This window comes from Gracilinanus agilis, chromosome 4, assembly GCF_016433145.1.
Source record: "Gracilinanus agilis isolate LMUSP501 chromosome 4, AgileGrace, whole genome shotgun sequence".
Classification (NCBI taxonomy): Eukaryota; Metazoa; Chordata; class Mammalia; order Didelphimorphia; family Didelphidae; genus Gracilinanus; species Gracilinanus agilis.
The window spans coordinates 119,536,612-119,556,594 of record NC_058133.1 but is presented as its reverse complement, the minus strand read 5'-3'; the positions used below and the strand labels follow the sequence as shown (position 1 = coordinate 119,556,594).

Here is a 19,983-nt window from a genome sequence, read left to right as displayed (position 1 = left end):
CATCATAAATATGAAAACAAAGAGGAAAGGAATCTCCTACAACATCAAAATACACTACTGAGCAGTTTCTGATCTAACACCAAAAAGAAAAGCATTCACCAAAATTAAGAACACCACTGTATCCATTAAAAAAGGAAACTAGGGAAATTCAACAAAACTTCACCTCATACATTGCTTTTAAACACTGATCTTTCTGCTTCAGGAAATCTCATCCAGCTAAGTCCTGAGTTTTAATTCAAAAGAAACACCTCAAACTGAATTTCCCTGCTACTTCCCTGTAAATGATTGCAGTTATTATGTAATATTAATGTACACTTTTACCCATAATGTTATTTATGCTTTACCAAAATAAGAAAAAGGAGGAAAAAAGCATATGTTTTAAGAGGGGGAAACAGGAGGGAGACAGGGAAGGTGTAAGAGAAAGAAAAAAAGAGAGACAGAGAATAAGATAAGCTTTAAAAAGTAATTTGATCAAGATATCCTCCTTATGTTCTCCCATCAACTAACTCACACTAATAATATTTCAAAAGAAGGTACCACAAAAAAAGGTACCAAGATCTATTGGAGAGAGGCAAAAAATATAGTCTCTAAGTACAGCTACCCAAATGTACTCATTTGGGGTATGATGAGAAAACTAGAAGGAGAGTAAAAAAGAAATCCAAACTCATTGAATATCATCATGATAAAATAGCGTATCATTTGCTTATAAGACTGAAAAATTCTGCTGCTCTCAAATAAAGAACTTAGTCTTAACAACAAATTTGCACTTAAAGACAACTCTTTAGCTGTATTTATATCATATTTTCCAATAACTGAAATGAAACACTGTTAAAGTCAAGACTACTCTATTTAGTATTTGTTATATAGTGAAAGATCAATACCAGTGCTAATCATTCCAATACTATCAACTTGAGCCTCCCTTCAAGGCTTCTGCTGATGATAAGCAAAGCAGTTTTAGCATTCTAAAGAGGTTCAAAGCTGGGTAAAAGGTAAAGGACCCCTGGATTCTGACTGGCCAATGTCAGATAGAAAGGAACAGGAACTCAAAGCCAACTTATGTGCTTAAGCTTCTTCATATGTTTGCAAAGGATTTAACACACCAGAAACAACTCTCTAATTTTTCAAATTAGTATAGTATAGGGAAGACAGGAGAAACTTATCATAGCAAATATTTGACTAACCAGGTCGATTTAAAACATCAACAATAATATCTGTGTTCTCTAAAATTTCAAACAAAGCAAAAAAAAAAATAACTTTAAATCAACCATTTTGAAAGACCAGGTTGGCACATCATTAATGTCACATATTAACAGCTGTTTTTTAAATGCCCAGCATCTTGTCCATTTCCCCTCATTATTCTCATTAAATAGCATTTACTATTGAAACCAACATATTATAAGGGGCATGGGGCATTTCCCAATGGCCCTTATAAAGATCAAAAAGTTGAGACATTTTGTAAAGGGTCTTCAGTTTTAAGATGTCAACTGTATTTTCTACATTAAAAAGTAAATTTCATAGAAAAATAATCTTATATACTTTTTCATTCAACAGTTTTTGCTTTTTTCCCCAAACTTTGGTTTTTATACAAACTAATTCCAAGCAAAAGAGTTGGGAAATATAAAAGCTCTAAGAGAGAAAAGGAGAGAAGTTTCAGAAACAACCAGAAGGGTCTTTAAATAGCATCTAGTTTAACCCCCTCATTCTTACTGATGAAGAATGTGACTCCATATTTCTAAGGTGTGAAAAATATACACTAAGGGTAAACAGATAAGGAGCATTTGTTTTTTTAATGTAAAAATAATTAAATTAAGTTTTGGGGCTGACAAATCAAAATCAAACCCATCCTGGTCCAACTAGATGGAGATAAGAAAAGGGACCCTTGAGAACATTTACCAGGAACTGAGGACAAGGTATGGTATAACCAAAGACTCATTCATTCTTCAAGGGCAGCTGGCAATAGTACCAAGAACAGAAACACCGGAATGAATAGCTCCAGGAAAGACTTCAACCGGCTACTGGATTAATAGCAATTCTGCCCTCCATGCTGAGCCAATGCCCTTTGCTCCAGCCTGGAGGTCCCACCCCTGTCCTCTCACTCTTCTCCCTTCCCCAGATATACTTTTCAAGTGAAACATTTTAGGTGATTGCTCTAACCTGGGGCACAGTACATTCTCTCTATGGCATCGCTGTCACAGGAATCTTCAACCTCACTCCACCTGCTAAAATACGTTAGCTGAATGTGTCCTAAAAACAAAACGACAGGAGAAATCAAAACATTTTTCCCTTCCATTTTCTGCAGAAGTGAACTGTAATTACTCCTTTTGTAGCTAAAAACAGTATCATTAAGAATAATGGCATCATTAAGTACTAGAAGCTATTACTGGGGGTGAATTTGCTGCACTGATAATGAAGCTCTAGACAGGAAATGAAGATACTAATTACAAGATAAAACGCCTACTCAGTTAATTGGAAGCAACAGCGAATAAAAAGAAATGCATTTGCAAAAGTTCCTGACCTCTATCATTCAATAAGATGTTGTTTGGGTTCAAATCGCGGCACACAATTCCCTCTCTATGTAAAGCATCAAGGGCTACCACCATTTCAGCTGCCCATCTTTGAATGCAGCCTTCTGGGATATAAAACCTGGAGGTTAGTGCTAATTTTTTATCGAGGTCCTCAAAAATCTGATGTATTTCCTTCTCTCCTTCTAGTGCTAATCCGCTGTCGCCCTTAGCCTTAGTGTCTTTTGGGTCTAGCTGGAATAAAGAAGGGGTTGGCTCTTCTTTACCAGGGTCTTCAACTCGATCTGCAAAGAGCAATACTTCTTCTTTTTTTAAAGTGTCTGGATTTACATTGTATTCATTAGCACCTGAGACTGGATTAGAAATAAGGAATAAGCTTTCTTCTGTGCTATTTGCAGTTAGTGTGGGAGCAACCATTCCAAATCCTTTAAACTCAGCATCTGAACTTAGTAACAAAGACTTGTCTCCTGAACTAGTTTGATCAACAGCAGCTATAAGTAGTGTCCTAGTGCCCTCCTGTGCATAGTGTTTCTCTTCTATACTGTGGAATTGGTGACTACAGGGATCATTCGATGCCTCTGTGTCTTTTTCTTCAAGCCCTTGGCATGGTTCTGTGCTAAGATTGAGGCATAAAACATCAGGAGCTTCTAAAAGTTTACTTTCTAAGATGCCTATATTAGTCTGTGTCAACTGAGCAGGCCCCTCAGCTGCAGCTTCTTTTGTTGGCTCCAACACACCAGGCAGATTGACAAGAAGATCAGGCCTTCCTTCATCAGTACTACTTACATCATCAAAAGCAGCATCTTTAAAAGAAATAACAGGGACGGAGTCATTTGAACCCCTGCTGATGGTGTCCTGAGCTTTTAACCCCAATCTAGTTTCACTAGCATCAAGACTCCCAGAACTGCTGTCCTGATCTTGAAGAGCAAAAAATGGTTTCAAGGGTTCTGACTTCAAGCTATATAACTTTTCACCAAAATCAAGTCCAAGGAATTCATTAGTGCTATCCTTACTATCTATCCTAAAGAATGCCATAGGGCTGTTCTTTGATCTACTAAGAGAATCTGATATTCTTGGTGGACTAACTACTTCAGTGTTGGCATCTTCGGTGAAAAATTTTAGTTCCTGAGAAGTCAGCTGAGAGCTGAGGCTGTCACTACTGGAAGCAATAGGAGCTGGTAAGATTCCTGTATCTTTGGTTCGAACACCATTTCCCTTAATCTTCATCAAGGGTTCCTCGTTCAAGGTCCCAGGTTCAATTTTTTCTTGCCCATATTCATTGCATAATGTTAAATAGCTGGTAGTGCATTCTTCTTCTGAGCTTGAGCCAGAATCTGGCCATTTGGGGGAGCTATCTTGGCCATCTTCTTCCTGGTTGCTACTGTCCTCTTGGGAACTAGGTGTAAGACTAGTCTTCAGCTGCAGAACTTTGAGCATGTGGCCACCATCGCTTTCTCTGGACTCAAAGCTGCTGCTATCTTTGGGGCTAGGAGTTGGCTGCTGCAGGTGAACTTCAGCAAGAGTAGACTTTTTTACTTCCTGAATGTCAAGGCTTTCTTCTGATCTCCGATTTAAAAATCTACTAATGTAGGACCACAATTTTCCACCTAAAAAGAAAGATCAAGAAGAAATTAAATCTCAGACAACAACAATCAAGATAGTCTTACCAGAATGGAAGATTTCCATTCTCTAAGTATAACAGGGGAAAAAAAGAAGTCATTGTTTAAATAAAGTAATAACTTGTTCAGTAATAACTAGCTTTCTGGAGTGGCAGAGCACTTGAGAAAGAACTTTAACTGCTGATTACTGGTGATTGCAGTTTTAAACAAATTTTCTGAAGGCTGGAGATTATGAAAAATTATAATAGCCAATTTCTTCACTTAAAGGAGCACTAGTTACAACGAACATTAGTATGAAAGCTGTCAGTTAGTTTGCTTTATAGTTTAATATAACTAGATGATAGAAACATCTGATTATGTTTTGATTTGTTTATGTATGAATTTTTTCAAGCATGACCCCTTGGGCCAAGTGGAATACAAAAATAAATGCTATTCAAAACTGTATTCCATGGTGAACAAAATCAACAATGCTATTCCATTTTTTAAATGCCCAATCTAAGGTTAGAGGCTAGATTTGGTATCTGGTATATAATTATGCCTTTACAAGTGACATACTAATAATTCTCCCCATCCCAAACATGTGCTGTGTAAGATCAAGTAAAGCCCATTAGTGAGGCAAGCTAATATAGTATCAAGGATCTATAAAAACTAAAATTAGAGAAATCAATCCAAGCTAGTGAACCAAGTACTTTAGTAGCAATATCTTTTATATAGATATTTCCCAATAATTTGCTTTAGCTTCAAAATATCACCACATTTATTAGAAGGTAAAATGCAATATAGAAACATATACCTAGATTTTATCAAATAAAAACATAACTGAAAAAAATTAGAAATCTAAAATAAAAAAATTAAGAAACCTTAAATTCAACAATGAAGGAAGCATATTTTGAGCAAAAATAATTGCACCTTCCAAAATGGGGACTTGAATAAGGTGCATCAGAAGGAGTTCAGTCAATACATTTTATATTATTGTTATTAAGCATTATGTACCCAAAGTTGCCTAAATCACATACAGAACAATGTTTGGCAATATCTTACACTTTGATTTTACTGACTAAATAAATGAAGCACTAAAAGAAAAAAAAACTTTTCATGAATTCAGAGTATGTGCTTAAATAATGCAATCCTCCAAAACAGAAATTCAGACAGGAGGAGGAGAGAGGAGGAGGAGGAGGAGAGAGGAGGAGGAGGAGGAGAAGGAGGAGGAGGAGGAGGAGGAGGAGGAGGAGGAGGAGGAGGGGAGAGGCAGAGAAGAGGAGAAAAAATGGCATTTATATGTAATCTATGTATGTCTTATTCTTATCTTTCCCTAGAAAGAAACTATTTTACATTTTCCTTTTCATTTTGTCAATAAACAAAAGAGTCTACTCATGGGTTTTCACCTGTTTTCCTCTGATATTCCCAAAAGTTCCAAGCTACATATTTCTTTTTCTCCCTAATCTATTCTTAATGTCATTTGCCCATATTTAACATAAAGCTTTGATCTTTACATACTGCTTTATACTCACCTATTCATAAAATAAAACTAAGTCTCATTTCACTGTCTTCCTATTCCTTTTCTAGCACTTACACAACACTTACACACTAAAACACTATGAAAGAGAAATACCCATATTCCAAATGGTTTATTTCACCTATGCCATACTAGCATAAATTACCTAATGTGACCAAAGAAGCTTTGCATTCATTCTACTTAAATTGTATTATGAAAAAACAAAATCATGATTTTATTGTACTAAACTTTTAAAACACTATAAAATATTAAGCAATAAACTGCAAGGCTGAAAAAATTGACAGAACACTTATGATCTTAAAAATGAGTAGGGATTTTTAAAAAGGGGGGGAAGGGGGTCAGCTGGGTGGCTCAGTGGATTGAGAGCCAGGCCTAGAGATGGGGGGGGGGGTCTTAGGTTCAAATCTGGCCTCAGATACTTTCTAGCTGTGTGACCCTGGGCAAATCACTTGACACTCATTGCCTAGCCCTTGCCACTCTTCTATCTTAGAACCAATATGTTCTAAGATAGAAGGTAAGGGTTAAAAAAAAAAATGAGTAGAGGGACAGCTGGGTAACTCAGTCGAGTGAGAGTCAGGCCTAGAGACAGGAGGTCCTAGGTTCAAACCTGGCCTCAGCCACTTCCCAGCTGTGTGACCCTGGGCAAGTCACTTGACCCCCATTGCCCACCCTTACCAATCTTCCACCTATGAGACAATACACCGAAGTACAAGGGTTAAAAAAAAAAAAAAAAAAAAGAAAAAGAAAGAAAAAAAATGAGTAGTCCTTAGTTCTACTTATGTTAAGGATATCATTTGCTTTTGAAATAAAACAGAATTTTTTAAAGAGACAAAATGATCATGTGGACTTTAGGCACATATGGATCTATAGAACTCATTTCTACAAGTGGAAGCAAAAGATTCTTACTGTACATAATTATTATAGGATGTCATTTTAATAAATTAAATAAGAATTTTCCTAGATTTAGGATGATAATCCTGTCATAATTTTTAAAGTATCTTTCAATAATGTAAACATTACAAAATTAAGCTGAGGGGGGCAGCATTCAACCTTATAAAATTGTGAAATAGTTAATACAGCTAGATGTTTCATCAGATGATTTTAACCCTTATATGGCAAATATATGTCTTGGTTCTATTTGCAAAACTGTACTAAGTATTAACTATTGTGTCAGTGAAAATCTACCAAAGGAAAAAAACTAATGTCAAAGTTTAATCTAAATTCATTATCTATTTTTCTGGCTTGTCCCAGTCTTATCATATACTTCTGTTCCTAAAAATAAATCTTGAGATTGATCCAAGCTCTGTTTTTGAAGATGCATTGCATTTAAAAATTACAAAACTCGGGGTTTATTTCAATTTGGCAGGAAAGAAATACTGATGTCATTCCCTATAGAATAAGCAATCACTGACTCCTAGAGCCATTGCAATCTCTGTTTTGCATGGAAATGATAATCCATTAGTGAGATGTAGTGCCTTTTAGTGTGTCCAGCATCTGAACTATGTGACTACAGTTATCAGATGAAACAATAGTTTAAAAGATTCTAAGAAATACAGATCCCAGTTTTTAAAACCTCACTAACAAAAATTTGCAAACAGCTTAAAGTCCTAAAAAACTTTCCATATACCAACATCTCATTTTGGAAGTATTTTTCTAAAGATTTTCTCATGTTTCCTAAAAATACATCTAAATGTGAATTGTGTATAATGGACTTCTTTACTAGTAGCAAAGCAATGATCCAGGAAAATCCTGAGGGACTTATGAGAAAGAACGCTATCCACATCCAGAGAAAGAATGATCGATCACGTGGTTCAATGGGTATATGATTGGGGATTCTTAATTTAAATGATCATTCTACTGCAAATGTTAATAATATGGAAATAGGTTTTGAACAGTGATACATGTATAACAGTAGAATTGCTTGTCAGCTCAGGGAGGAGGGAGGAAATAGGGGAGGGAAAGAACATGAATCATGTAACCATATATTTTTTACTCTTAAAATTCTAAAAACATTTAAAGAACATTTAAGAATGTATGACTCTCTTTAGGCTTTCTCATTCACAATATTTCTGCCTTTCTTAAAAATAGGACCCAAAAGTCTTGTGTCTAACTGGCTAAAACCTTTGTACCGGGGGGCTATGACACTTAGTCTCTCTGAAGTTCATTTTTCCACAAAATGGGGATACATTTAGCTTGCCCATCACACAGGATTATTGAGAAGTTTGTTTTTTTAGTCACCCATAAAAACACTATTCAGTGTTATATCTTTCATCAAGCCCCTTCTTTACATTCACAAAACCACAATCCTACATTAGGTCTGCTTAAGTTCACCCTCAGAACACTAAGCCAGCCTCCCAATTGAATTCCTAATTTCCTGATACTTCTCCTGGGGAGGGGAACAGCACTGTGATATTATGGTCTTATTATTTGAAATTATGTCTCAGGCAGTATTATTTGGTACATAGTACATAGAAACTATGAAATAGTTATTTGAGCTGTAACATGACTAAAACAACTAATCAATAATCTTTAAAAAAATAAACCTTTACCATCTGTCTTAGAATTGATACTAAATATCAGTTCTAAGGCAGAAGAGTAGTGAGGGTTAGGCAACTAGAGTTAAGTGACTTGTTCGGAGTCACACAGTGAGCAAGTGTCTGAGGCCAAATATGAGTCCAAGAACTCCAGTCCCCAAGCCTGGCACTGAGCCACCAAGCTGTCCCTTAATAATCAATTATTAAGCACCTATAAGATTTAAGTTAATGTGCTAGCTACTGGGGATACAAAGGCAAAAGGCAATTCTTGACACTAAGGAACTGATATTATACGATAGTATACAAGTTCATAGATAAATACATACTACATATAAGTTGAGTACACAACATTTGGGAAGAGGCAGCACTAACATCTGAGGGAAACAGCAAAGATTTCCTTAAGGAAGAGGCACCTAGGAATTCTAAGAAATTGAGGAGAAGGAGGCAAGCAGGAGAAATGTGCTCTGAAGGTTTTTCTGTGCCTGGCAGAGGAGTCTAGTCTGTAGATTCTCTTTAAGGCAATTAGATAAGAAAGCACTGAAGCTCCTTGAGATGAGGGAGGATCAAGGACCACAACAAGGTTGCAAAACAGGTGGATGGAAGGAACAATGTGGGCACTCTCTACAGAAATGTGGCAATCAGGAAAAGGAATGAATATAAGGGGAAAGATAATGAGTTCTTTTGGGGGCCTATTGATATTGAGGTACTTAAGAGATATCCAGTGGGAGAATTCTAACAAGCAGTTTAACACACTCTCTCTCTTTGCATATGTGTCATATGTAATATATAGTAATATGTGTATATATGACCTACTATGTGTACTATAGATACTATATGTCACAAATTAATCATATAACAATATATTACATAATAGAATATATATCATCACATATATTGTATTGTGTATATACATATATATCTACATATAGTTGTAAACATTTATTAAGAGCCTATTATGTGCCAGGCACTGTTCTAAGCACTGTGGATGCAATAAAAAGGCAAAAGGTAGTCTCTGTCCTCAAGGGGCTCACAATTTAATGGAAGGGCAATAAGCAAACAAATATGTAAAAATGAGCCACAAAAAGGATAAATAGGAAATGATTAGCAGAGGAAAGGCAGCAGAATTAAGAGGAGTTGGGAAATGCTTCCTGTAAAAGATGGCATTTTCACTCTTGATTAGAGAAATACAAATTAAAGCAACACTGAGATACCACCTCACACCTTTCGAATTGGTCATTATGGCAATAAAGGAAAGTGGTAGATGTTGGAAGGGATGTGGCAAAATTGGAACACTAATGCATTATTGGTGGAGTAGCAAATTGATCCAAGCACTCTGGAGGGCAATTTGATACTTTGCCCAAAGGACTATAAAACTGTGCATACCCTTTGATTCAGTAATGCCACTCACCTACCAAATCTATATCCTAAAGAGATAATAAAAAAATGGGTAAGGACCTACTTGTACAAAAATATTTTTATTGTGGCAAAGAATTGGAAATTATGAGGATGTCCATCAATTGTGGAATGGCTGAACAAATTGTGGCATAAGTTGGTGATGGAATACTATTGTGCTATAAGAAATGATAAGCAGGATGATTTCAGAAAAAGCTGGAAAGATCTGCAGGAACTGATACAGAATGAAATAAGCAGAACTGGGAGAACATTATACACAGTAAGAGCAATACTGGATGGTGACTTTCTGTGAAAACTTGGTTATTCTCAGCAATGCAATGATCTGGAACAATCCTGAAAGACTTATGACAGGGATGCTATCCACCTCCAGAGAAAGAATTGTTGGAGTTATCTTTCACATCAGTGTAGCTTTGGTTTTATTTTGGGGTTTTGGTTATGTATTCTTACAACAGTGACCAACATGGAAGTATTTTTTGCATGACAATGAAAACTGGAAAAAAATAAAATAAAGGATGGGATTTTAGTTAAAATTTTTTAAAAAGCTAGGAGACATTCCTAGCTAAGTAACCCTTAAGCAAGTCATTTAACCCTAACTGCCTAGCCCTTGCTGCTCTTCTATCTTAAAACTGCTATTAAGACAGAAGGTAGGGCTCAAAAACAATAAATAAATAAATAAAAATAAAAGAAGCCAAGAGGTGAAGATGAAGGAGAACATTCCAGGATGACCAGAGAAAATGCCTGCACGTCTCAGCTTTTCTTATGTATTGTCTTTTCCAATTACTTTGTCTCCGAGGGAAGAAATGTTGATACCTTTCTTAGTATCCTGAAAAAGTCGCACATATTTGGCACATAGTAGGCACTTCTGAAACACTTAGTGATAATTGTCTATTCAAAACAAGGACATAAGTTCTGGAGGATCTTGCAGAAGGCCTGAATTCAGTTGTACTTCTGTAACAGACTGAGGATTTTCAAGGCCACAGCAAGAAATAGTACCAGCTCCTGGCTAGGGATTTGGTAAGATGTAAAACAGAGAAAAGTCACTCCAATACCAACACTGGACAATCGGGAGAGATGGAAGAAACTGGGGACTGTAGCAAAGCATAAAGCCTAGTTCCCCATACTCCAATCAGAAGAGCAACAGCATCCAGGCTAACAAGGAATAGTATCAAAGCCTATCCACTCCATCTAAGAGGATAGGAGGAAACAAGAGCTGATCTTCACATAAAGTTCCAATTCAAAAACAAAGGCTGGAAATAGGAGCAAAGAAAAGAAAACACTGAACATTAGCAATAAATATTATCAATTAAAAGAAGTTAAAGAGGTTAATCCATAAACAAGTTAACTTCACAACAAGCAGAAGTATAATCTCACAGAAAGAATTATAGTAGTGGCTATAAGAAATGAAGCCAAAGATTTTTTAAATGAAATTAGAGGTTTTTAGGGGAAAATTAGGAGAACTTAGACTAGAGGCAGAAAACATTATCCAAAAAACCCCCCAAAAACTCTTGAGACAATAAGGATCTCAGTGGATAGAGAGCTAGGCCTGAAGGCCAGAGGTCCTAAGTTCAAAATGGCCTCAGACATGTCCCTGGGTAAGTCACTTTACCCCACTGCCTAGCCCTTACCACATTTCTGCCTTGGAACTGATTACTTAGTATCGATTCTAAGATAAAAGTTGAGTTTTCTTTTTTTTTAAATTGGGCTTGAGCAAATAGATTTTGTGATTCCAGGGATTCCACAAGACAAAAAAGAAAAAAAATTTTTAAAGACTGAAAAAAAGAAAGCCCCAAACATCTAAGATTTCTTTTACTTAAAAAACAGAACTGGAAAACAAAACAAGATGATGTAATTTAAGAATCATAAGACCTTTAAAATCATGACTAAACAAAAATTTGGGAAGCAATTATTTTAAGAAACCATAAAAGAAAATTTCTTGGATCTACTAATAGAGAGAATAGAATCAAGATGAAAAGATTCTCCTGGTCAACTCCTAAAATGAAACTCCAAACTGAAACGGCTCAAGATTATCATAGCCAAAATACAGTTTCCAAGTTAAAGAAGGTGAAGCAGATAACTGAAGGTGAAGGAGACAATCTGAAAATGACAATGAGAAGCAAGAGGTAGGCTCATTCACCCTTCTGGCCAATGAGTCAAAAAGCATCAGTCTATTCTGCTTACGATAAATATTAATCTATTTATTATATATATTGTCAATTAAATATTATTAATTTATTAATACAGACAGCTAAGTGGCATAATGTATAGAATGCTGTACCTGGAGTCAGAAAGACTGGAGTTCAATTCCAGCCTCAGATACCCACTAGCTGTGTGACCCTTAGAAAAGTCATTTAACCTTTCTCAGCCTTAGTGTCCTCTCATCTGTAAAATAGGAATAATATCATCTATCTCCCAGGATTGGTATGAAGATCAAATGAGATATTTGTAAAATGCTTTGTAAATCTTAAAGCACTAAATAAATGTGAGCTATTGTGAGCATTATTATTGTTACTAGAAACATAAGACAAAAATCTTACATTTCAAATCTGATACCATTTTCCATGTTTATAAACCTCATTGCAAAATATATATATATATCTTTTAAATAAGTCTGTGACTATCTTTATCAGCATTAACAAATCCTTCTGATTCAAATCCTGCTATATCCAAACATGATAGCACCAGCTTTCTATAGCTAATTTATTATATATGCAAAATTTGTAATTTGATGTGCAATTTGTTGAGTTCTATGAAAATTCAATAAAAATACAACTCCTGAGAATTTATGCTGTTTTCTCTCAGGAAGATAGCTATTATCATTCAAACTTTGATGTCCCAGGAAAACCCCTAATTTATTTCATAAAGCATATATTTCTGAAATTTCCAGGCTGGATAATATCAAAAAGAAAAACCATATATTAAAGCCTACCAATTATATTCTTAAAAAGCACAACAAGGGATAGTTAGTTAGTACAATGGATAAAGCATCAGGCCTGGAATCAGAAGAACTTGAGTTTAAATGTGGCCTCAGACACTTCCTAGCTGTGTGACCCTGGGCAAGTCATTTAACCCTTACAGCATTCTGCCTTAGAATTGGTATCGATTCTAAGCCAAAAGGTAAGAGTTTGAAAAATACAACAAAAATAAAAACGCCAGCACTCTGAAGATTTTCTTTATTTGTTTCACAGTCAGCTCCTTGAAAGAACCTTCTAAAGATTTCAATGGTACTTCCAAGACAAGCAGATTTGTTGAAGAGAGTTAGCTTGGAAAACAGGAAGACCTAGATTCAAGTCTCATACCTGACATCTTGGCTATGTGACTCAGAGCAAGTCACAATTTCTCAGTGCAGGTCACTCTAAGTGGCAGAAATGTGACAAAGGATTTAGTATAGGCTTTTCCATAGGCACATTAGTACAGTGAACTTTTGTAAAGGAAAGTCCTCTAGCAATACAGGTTTAGCACCTTCATGTTTTTCAATAGAAAATAAAAAACTTCTTTACCTAGGGACAAAAGTCATTTTATTTCAGCTTCTTCTAAGGTGGCCTACCTAATATTCTGGACTTAATTTTTGTAGTAATTAAAGATGATTTCATTAACTAAAAACTCGGGCAAGCAAGTAAAAAGATTTTCAAAAAGTCAATATGGTTTTCAAAAAGACGAGTTATATTAAGAGTTTAAAAGACCAAACCAAAAAAAGCTCTTTGTTTACTAAAATATAGTTTTGACCCATTGGTAGTAATTCTTAGAAATATTTTTATAAACTTTAAACCTAAGCATAAAACCACAAATTGCCTGCTAAGTTGACAGTTATAAAATTAATACTGAAGTAAAATTCAAGCTCCCATGAATATCATTATTACCTAGCTAATTGTATAGATTAGCTTAAAAGGTTTAATGTTGAATTTTGAAAATAAAAACAGAAAATATAAGCGCTTATCACTAAATTACCATCAGTGATATAATGAAAACAGTACTATGTTGATAAAAAAAGAAGGCAAATAGACTCAATGCTAAAAGGAATATTAGATGTCATCTAGTCCAATCTTAGAGAAGAGGAAACTTAAATTGGGAGACATGAAATGACTTGTCCAGAGTCGCATAGCTAATAAATGTCAAAAGTAATATTCAAGTCCAAGGCTTCCAGATTCTTAGTCCAGCATTCTATCTACAATACCATACTATCATGAGTCCTTCAAATCTGTTTTTGAAAATTGCTATACTTATTACTGCCTGTGAAATTTGGGGTCTTGATTTCCTCATGCCTAAAAAGAACAGATTGAACTACATATATGATTTCTAATGTTCCTTCCTGCTCTATATTTTGTAGGCTTCCACATGAAATCTTACATGACCAAATGATTAGCAAGTAATACCTCTCTAAAGTCTAAGTAAAGTGGGAAATCCTTTCCTTTGACATATTCAATCATTTCTTTTTGTTATTCAGTAATGAATAAACAAATATTTTGATTTGATAGAATTGGGCCTTTAGTCATATTATGTGCATTTTGATACTTCTGGTGAAACAATAATCCTCTCTCCACTAAAAAAGGTGAGTAATCTGTAAGTCCAAAATTCTTTTCCATTGCTTGGGTTTATTCCTATATTAATGATAATATATATATGAATGCTCATGAGGAATTCAGACTACTTTCCCCTTGAAATAGGCTCTTATTGTTCTTCTGATGGGACATATTTTTTTGAATGGGCCCTTTTTGCTCTCCAAATCCAGAATGCTGGAATACATAAAATTGTTTTACTTCTTTGAAAGTCTATAAAATAAAAACTACCATTTAGATACTGCTTTATGGTTTACAAAGTACTTATCTCACAAGCCTATCAAAAGATCAAATTAGTATTACCTCAAGTTTCTACTGTTTTTACTTCTATCATATTGTCTCTATATTGTGTCGATTTCATATCATAATTGATTCTGTATCTGTGTTAAGTCTCTTTTGTACATCTTTGAATAGAATTCAGGGATTCAGTTGTCCTTCTGAGTTAGTTTAAAGTTATAATTAAAAGAACAGTTATAATCTCTCATACCAGTAGCCCCTGGAATACTTCCAGTACATCTGGTTGTAATCTTTCAGCTCAACAAATTAACTTGGTATCATCTCCAAAAAAATATGTCATCTGTCTTCTTCTGCCCTTATGAAATTAGGAGAGTTTTTATCTCTTCCAAGGAGACAGTAAGTTGGGGAGTTCTGATCACCTGGTAAAGATTTCAAAATGCAGATGGGTCCCACAAAACAATTAACATTCTTAATTGTCAGAGAGGTGCATGATTAGCCTTCCCTAAATGCCAGCCCACCTTTCTTAATATAGACAGTTGTAATGTCCCAAGCCTCAAAAGACCCCTTCTTTATTGTGTGCCAGTAAAAAGAGGTCCACTCTGTCTCACTGGGGTAATTTGTTTTACTGAGGTTGCCAAGACTAACCCATTTTGTTAACAGTTATATGAATTAATAAATTGGTTTTGCTTGGAGCCATGTACTTCAGTTTATAATTTTATTTGCCACACTTATAAGGTAGCCATAGAAATACTATTATCTACATTTTGCAGATAATGAACCTGAGTCTCCTAGAGCAGTGATGGGCAAACTTTTTAAAGAGGGGGCCAAAGGAAAGGAAATGCTCATCTGTCAGTCTGAAGGCAATTCTTTCAAAGTTTCATTGAATTGTATCCTACTCATTGTGTTCGTCAGATTAGGAATAAATAACATGGCAGCCAGATAGAACATTTCAGGGGGCTAGAGCATAACTAATTTGTCCATGGTCACACAACTAGTGATAGCCAAAGTTAGAATTCAAATCAAGGGAGATTTCCTTACTCTAAGATTCCAATACCTCATACTATCTTACCTATATAAATGGAGAGATTTTTCACTGGGAACAATATCACTTTATTCACAATTAAGATGAAAATGTTTTAACTTGAGGTGGCATAGGATAAAAGGAGACAATAAAAGAGTGAAACCTCTCAACTTCTATTTTGCTTCTGATTTCTCCTCCAAGGAAAATGACCTTTGAAACTGGGAGGTCAGAATATTGATTAACAGGAAGTAAAAATTCATGTGTTATAAAGGAAATGGATCAGCAGTACCTGGCTCCCTTCAGTGAATTCAGTCACCAAGACAAACTACATCCTAGAATACTAACGGAACTGGCAGAAGTGATTTCTGAGCCACTGTCCATAAACTGTTGAAGACTAGAAGACAGGAGGAGTGCTCTAGATTGGAAGAGGAAAAATATGATCCTAATTTTTCCCAAAAATGGATGGCATCTACAAACTACAGACCAGTGTGACTTTTATTCCTGGCAGAATTCTAGAATACAATATCAAGAAAAAGGCACATGAATACTTAGAAAAGAAAGCAATGATCACTGAAAGCCAATAGGGCTTCATCAAAAACAAGTTATGTCAGACTAACCTCTTTGCCTCTTTATGACAAGATAACTAGACTAGTAGATCAGGGAAAGATGTAAATAAATTATACTGATATATCAGCAAAGCATTTGACAAACCCTTTCAACACTGTTCTTGTGAATGAGAGAGCTATAAAATCCATAACAATATAACTCGGTGGATTTGGAACTGGTTGGATGAGAGGCCCAAGTTAATGATGGGACAATGTCAAGTTGGAGAGTAGTCTCCAGTAGGGTGCCCCAGAGATCTTTTTGAGCCTTTGGAAATTTGATATTTTTTTCCAGGGACTGGCAAAGGTCAGTCAACAAGCACTGAGTAAGCAGTTACCAAGTGTCAGGTACTATGCTCAGCACCAGAGATAAAAGGCAAAAACAATGCCTACCTCAAAGAGTTCACATTCTTATGATGATAATGTGCAAACAACTATGTAAAATTAAGATATACACAAGATATATAGGCTATATAAAATGGAGACAATCTCAGGGGCACTAGCATAGAGGGGGTCAAGAAAAGAATTCTTGCATGTTAGCATTCAAGTTGAGATTTAAAGGAAGTCAGCAAGCAGAAATGAAAAGAGAACATTCTGGAATGCTCTCCCTCTTCATGGGGGACAGACAGTGAAAAAATATGGAGGAGGGAGATGGAATATTCTATGCCAAGAATTAGCCAAAAGACTTGTGTTCCTGGATGGCAGAGATCATAGAGGAGAATAAGGTGAAAAAAAAGGACTGGAGGTACCAAAGAACAGGTTACGATCAGCTTTAAAAGGCAAACAGAATTTTAGATTTGATTCTGGAGGTAACAGAGTGACACTGGAGTTTACTGAGTAGGCAGAAGGATATGATCAGACTCCCACATTGGAGGATCATTTTAGCAGCTGGGGGAAGGATGGATTTGTGTGTAAAGAGACTTGAGACAAGCAGACCAAACTACAGGCTACTATAATAGTCCAGGTATGAGGTAGAAGAGCCTGAACCAGGTAGTAGCTATGACAGAGAAGAAAATTCATGGTGGCTGATGAGAACACCAAATAAAATAGTATAGAAGGAGGAGAGAAGAGGACAAACTTTGGGAACACCAATGCTTAGCTACTATATTTTGGATGAATATGCAGCAAAGGAAACTGAGAAGTAGTCAGATAGGGAGGAGGAGAACCAGGTAAGAGCAGTGTGACAAAAACCTAGATAGAAGAGATTATCAAAGAGAAGAGAGTGATCAACAATATCAAAAGCTGCAGAGAAGGTAAGAAGGTTGAAGAATTTTTAAAAAGTCATTACATTTGGCAATAAAGAGATCATTGGCAACTTTGGAGAAACCAGTTTAAGTCAAATAATAAAGTTAGAAATCAGACTGCATAAACTTTACATGTGATGTGGAGCCATATATCAGCATTCAAATTCTCTCTTTCTGCTTACTACTTTTGTGACTTTTGAAGGCTCTTAGATCTCTTATATCTCTCCTATTCTGTGATTCTTTGAACCTAAATATGAGACAACTCTGAATAAATGCAAATTCTCAAAATAGAAATAACATCCATTTTTAGGCAAATAGTGATGGCCAGACAAAATTACTTCCTAAATGACAGCAGCATACCCAGTTCCCAAAAACCTACTCCAGAAAAAAACAGAAATTCTCACCAGACCAAATGATCAAAAAACCCAATGACAAACTACAGAAAGTGTTTTCTTCTACCCCGAAATATATGAAAACCAGCTAAAAACTATAGGCAATAAGAAAAAGAGCCACCAGAAAAGCCAACACAAAGGGCAAAGCCAAAAAAAACCACCATTTACCCTCCTGGTACAAGAGACAGACAAGAGATGCAAGTAGCCCTCAAAGGCAATTGAAACATTTCCAAAAACTCACAGAAGATTTAAAAAAGGAAGTTCAAAGTGAAGCATAGTAAAGCAGGACAATTTTGAAAGTAACATTAGAGAATACATATACAAATAGTAGCAAGTGTTATTTTCACAATGAAGATTTATAGTTTCATATAAAATCTTGTGTCATACTGTTTATGTGAGTGTCCTTTTTTCTGTTTCAGTTCAAAATAAAATATTAAAACAAAAGCATATATTGTGAGTAAAATAGTGTTGGCTAAATATTACAAAAGTTAAAATAGAATTCCTTTTTTTAAAAAAGCAGCTAGATGATACAATGGATAGAGCAAAGGACTTGGTGTCAGAAAAATATGAGTTCAAATCTGGCCTCAGAAACTTCCTAGCTTAATATGACAGCAAAGGAAAATAATAAATGTTGGAAAGGATGTGGCAAAATTGGGACACTAATACACTGCTGGTAGAATTGTGAATTGATCCAACCATTCTGAAAGGCAATTTGGAACTATGCAAAAAGAGTTTTAAAAGACTGCCTGCCCTTTGATCCAGTCATACCACTGCTGGGTTTATACCCCGAAGAGATAATAAGGAAAAAGACCTGTACAAAAATATTTGTAGCTGTGCTCTCTGTGGTGGCAAAAAATTGGGGAATGGCTAAACAAATTTTGGTAACTGTTGGTGATGGAATACTATTATGCTAAAAGGAATAATGAACTGGAGGAATTCCATGTCAACTGGAAAGACCTCCAGGAATTGATGCAGAGTGAAAGGAGCAGAATCAGGACAACATTGTACACAGAGACTGATACACTGTGGTGAGTTCTCTGCTAGCAGCAATGCAATGATCCAGGACAATTCTGAGGGACTTATAAGAAAGAATGCTATCCGCATCCAGAAAAAGAACTGTGAGAGTAGAAACACGGAAAAAAAATATTTGCTTAGTCACATGGTTCATTGGGGATATGCTGGGGGATGTGGACTCTAAACCAGTGGTTCCCAAACTTTTTTGGCCTACCGCCCCCTTTCCAGAAAAAATATTACTTAGAGCCCCCTGGAAATTATGAAACTATTTATTGAACTCAGAATAGAATGTAACGCAAAAAAAGTGTGGCCATCACCACCCACCTAGATTGCTACAGCACCCACCAGGGGGTGGTAGCGCCCACTTTGGGAATCATTGCTCTAAACAATCACCCAATTGCAAACAATAATATGGAAATAGGTCTTGATCAATGATACATGTAAAACCCAGTGGAATTGCTTGTAAGCTACAGGAGGGGGGAGAGGAAGGGAAAGAACATGAATCATGTAACCATGGAAAAATATTCTAAATTAATTAGTTTAGCTAACTAATTAATTTTTTTTAAAGAAACTTCTAGCTTAGTGACCCTGATCAAGTCATTTAACATGTCTACTCCAGTTTCCTCATCTGTAAAATGGTAATAATAATAGTAATTAACTCTTAGGGTTGTTATGAGCATGATGTAAAAAAATATTTGTAAGGTGTTTTGCAAATTTTAGAAGCTCTATATAAATGCTCACTTTTTTTGCCATGTTGTTCTTTTACCCACAAGGACACAAACAGGATATTATGACTTTATGGTATCATTTTTAAAAATATGAATGAGTAGAAAAAAGGTACTTCTGAGATTGACATTCCAAATACTGACGCTACCTAGTGGAGGATTATTGTGAGAAACTGATTTTGTAAACTTTAAAGCACTATTTAAAGTGAGTTGTTATTATTATTACTATTATTATCAAGATCAATAAATATTAAGTGCCTTGTTTATACAAAGCCCTGTGCAAGGCATCAGGGAAGACCCAAAGTTTAGCTACAACATAATCCTTTCCCTAATGGAATTTACAGTTTATTGAGAAGATAAAACACTGATGCAGATAAAGATAATTTAAGATTTTACATGACACAATAATGGGCATGGGGATAAGAAAGTGCTAGGTAATGTTCAAAGAGGAAGTTTATGAGGAAAGAATAAAGAGAGAGGAAAAGGTAGAGAGGGAAGGAAGGAAGAGAGGGAGAGAGGGAGGGAGGGAGACAGAGGAAAAGGTAGAGAGGGAAGGAAGGAAGAGAGGGAGGGAGGGAGGGAGGGAGACAG

General features: G+C 35.6%; 1 protein-coding gene across 1 annotated transcript in view; it reads right to left on the bottom strand.

Moving 5' to 3' along the window:
- Positions 1 to 19,983, bottom strand: part of RPS6KC1 (ribosomal protein S6 kinase C1) — a 203,602-nt gene that overhangs the window by 34,656 nt on the left and 148,963 nt on the right. Inside the window, exons 13-14 of the mRNA XM_044674955.1 lie at positions 2,516 to 4,129; positions 2,155 to 2,244 (exon numbers count right to left, since the gene is read on the bottom strand). Of these exons, the coding sequence (XP_044530890.1) occupies positions 2,155 to 2,244; positions 2,516 to 4,129 (1,704 nt within the window). The remainder of the gene's footprint in view (positions 1 to 2,154; positions 2,245 to 2,515; positions 4,130 to 19,983) is intronic.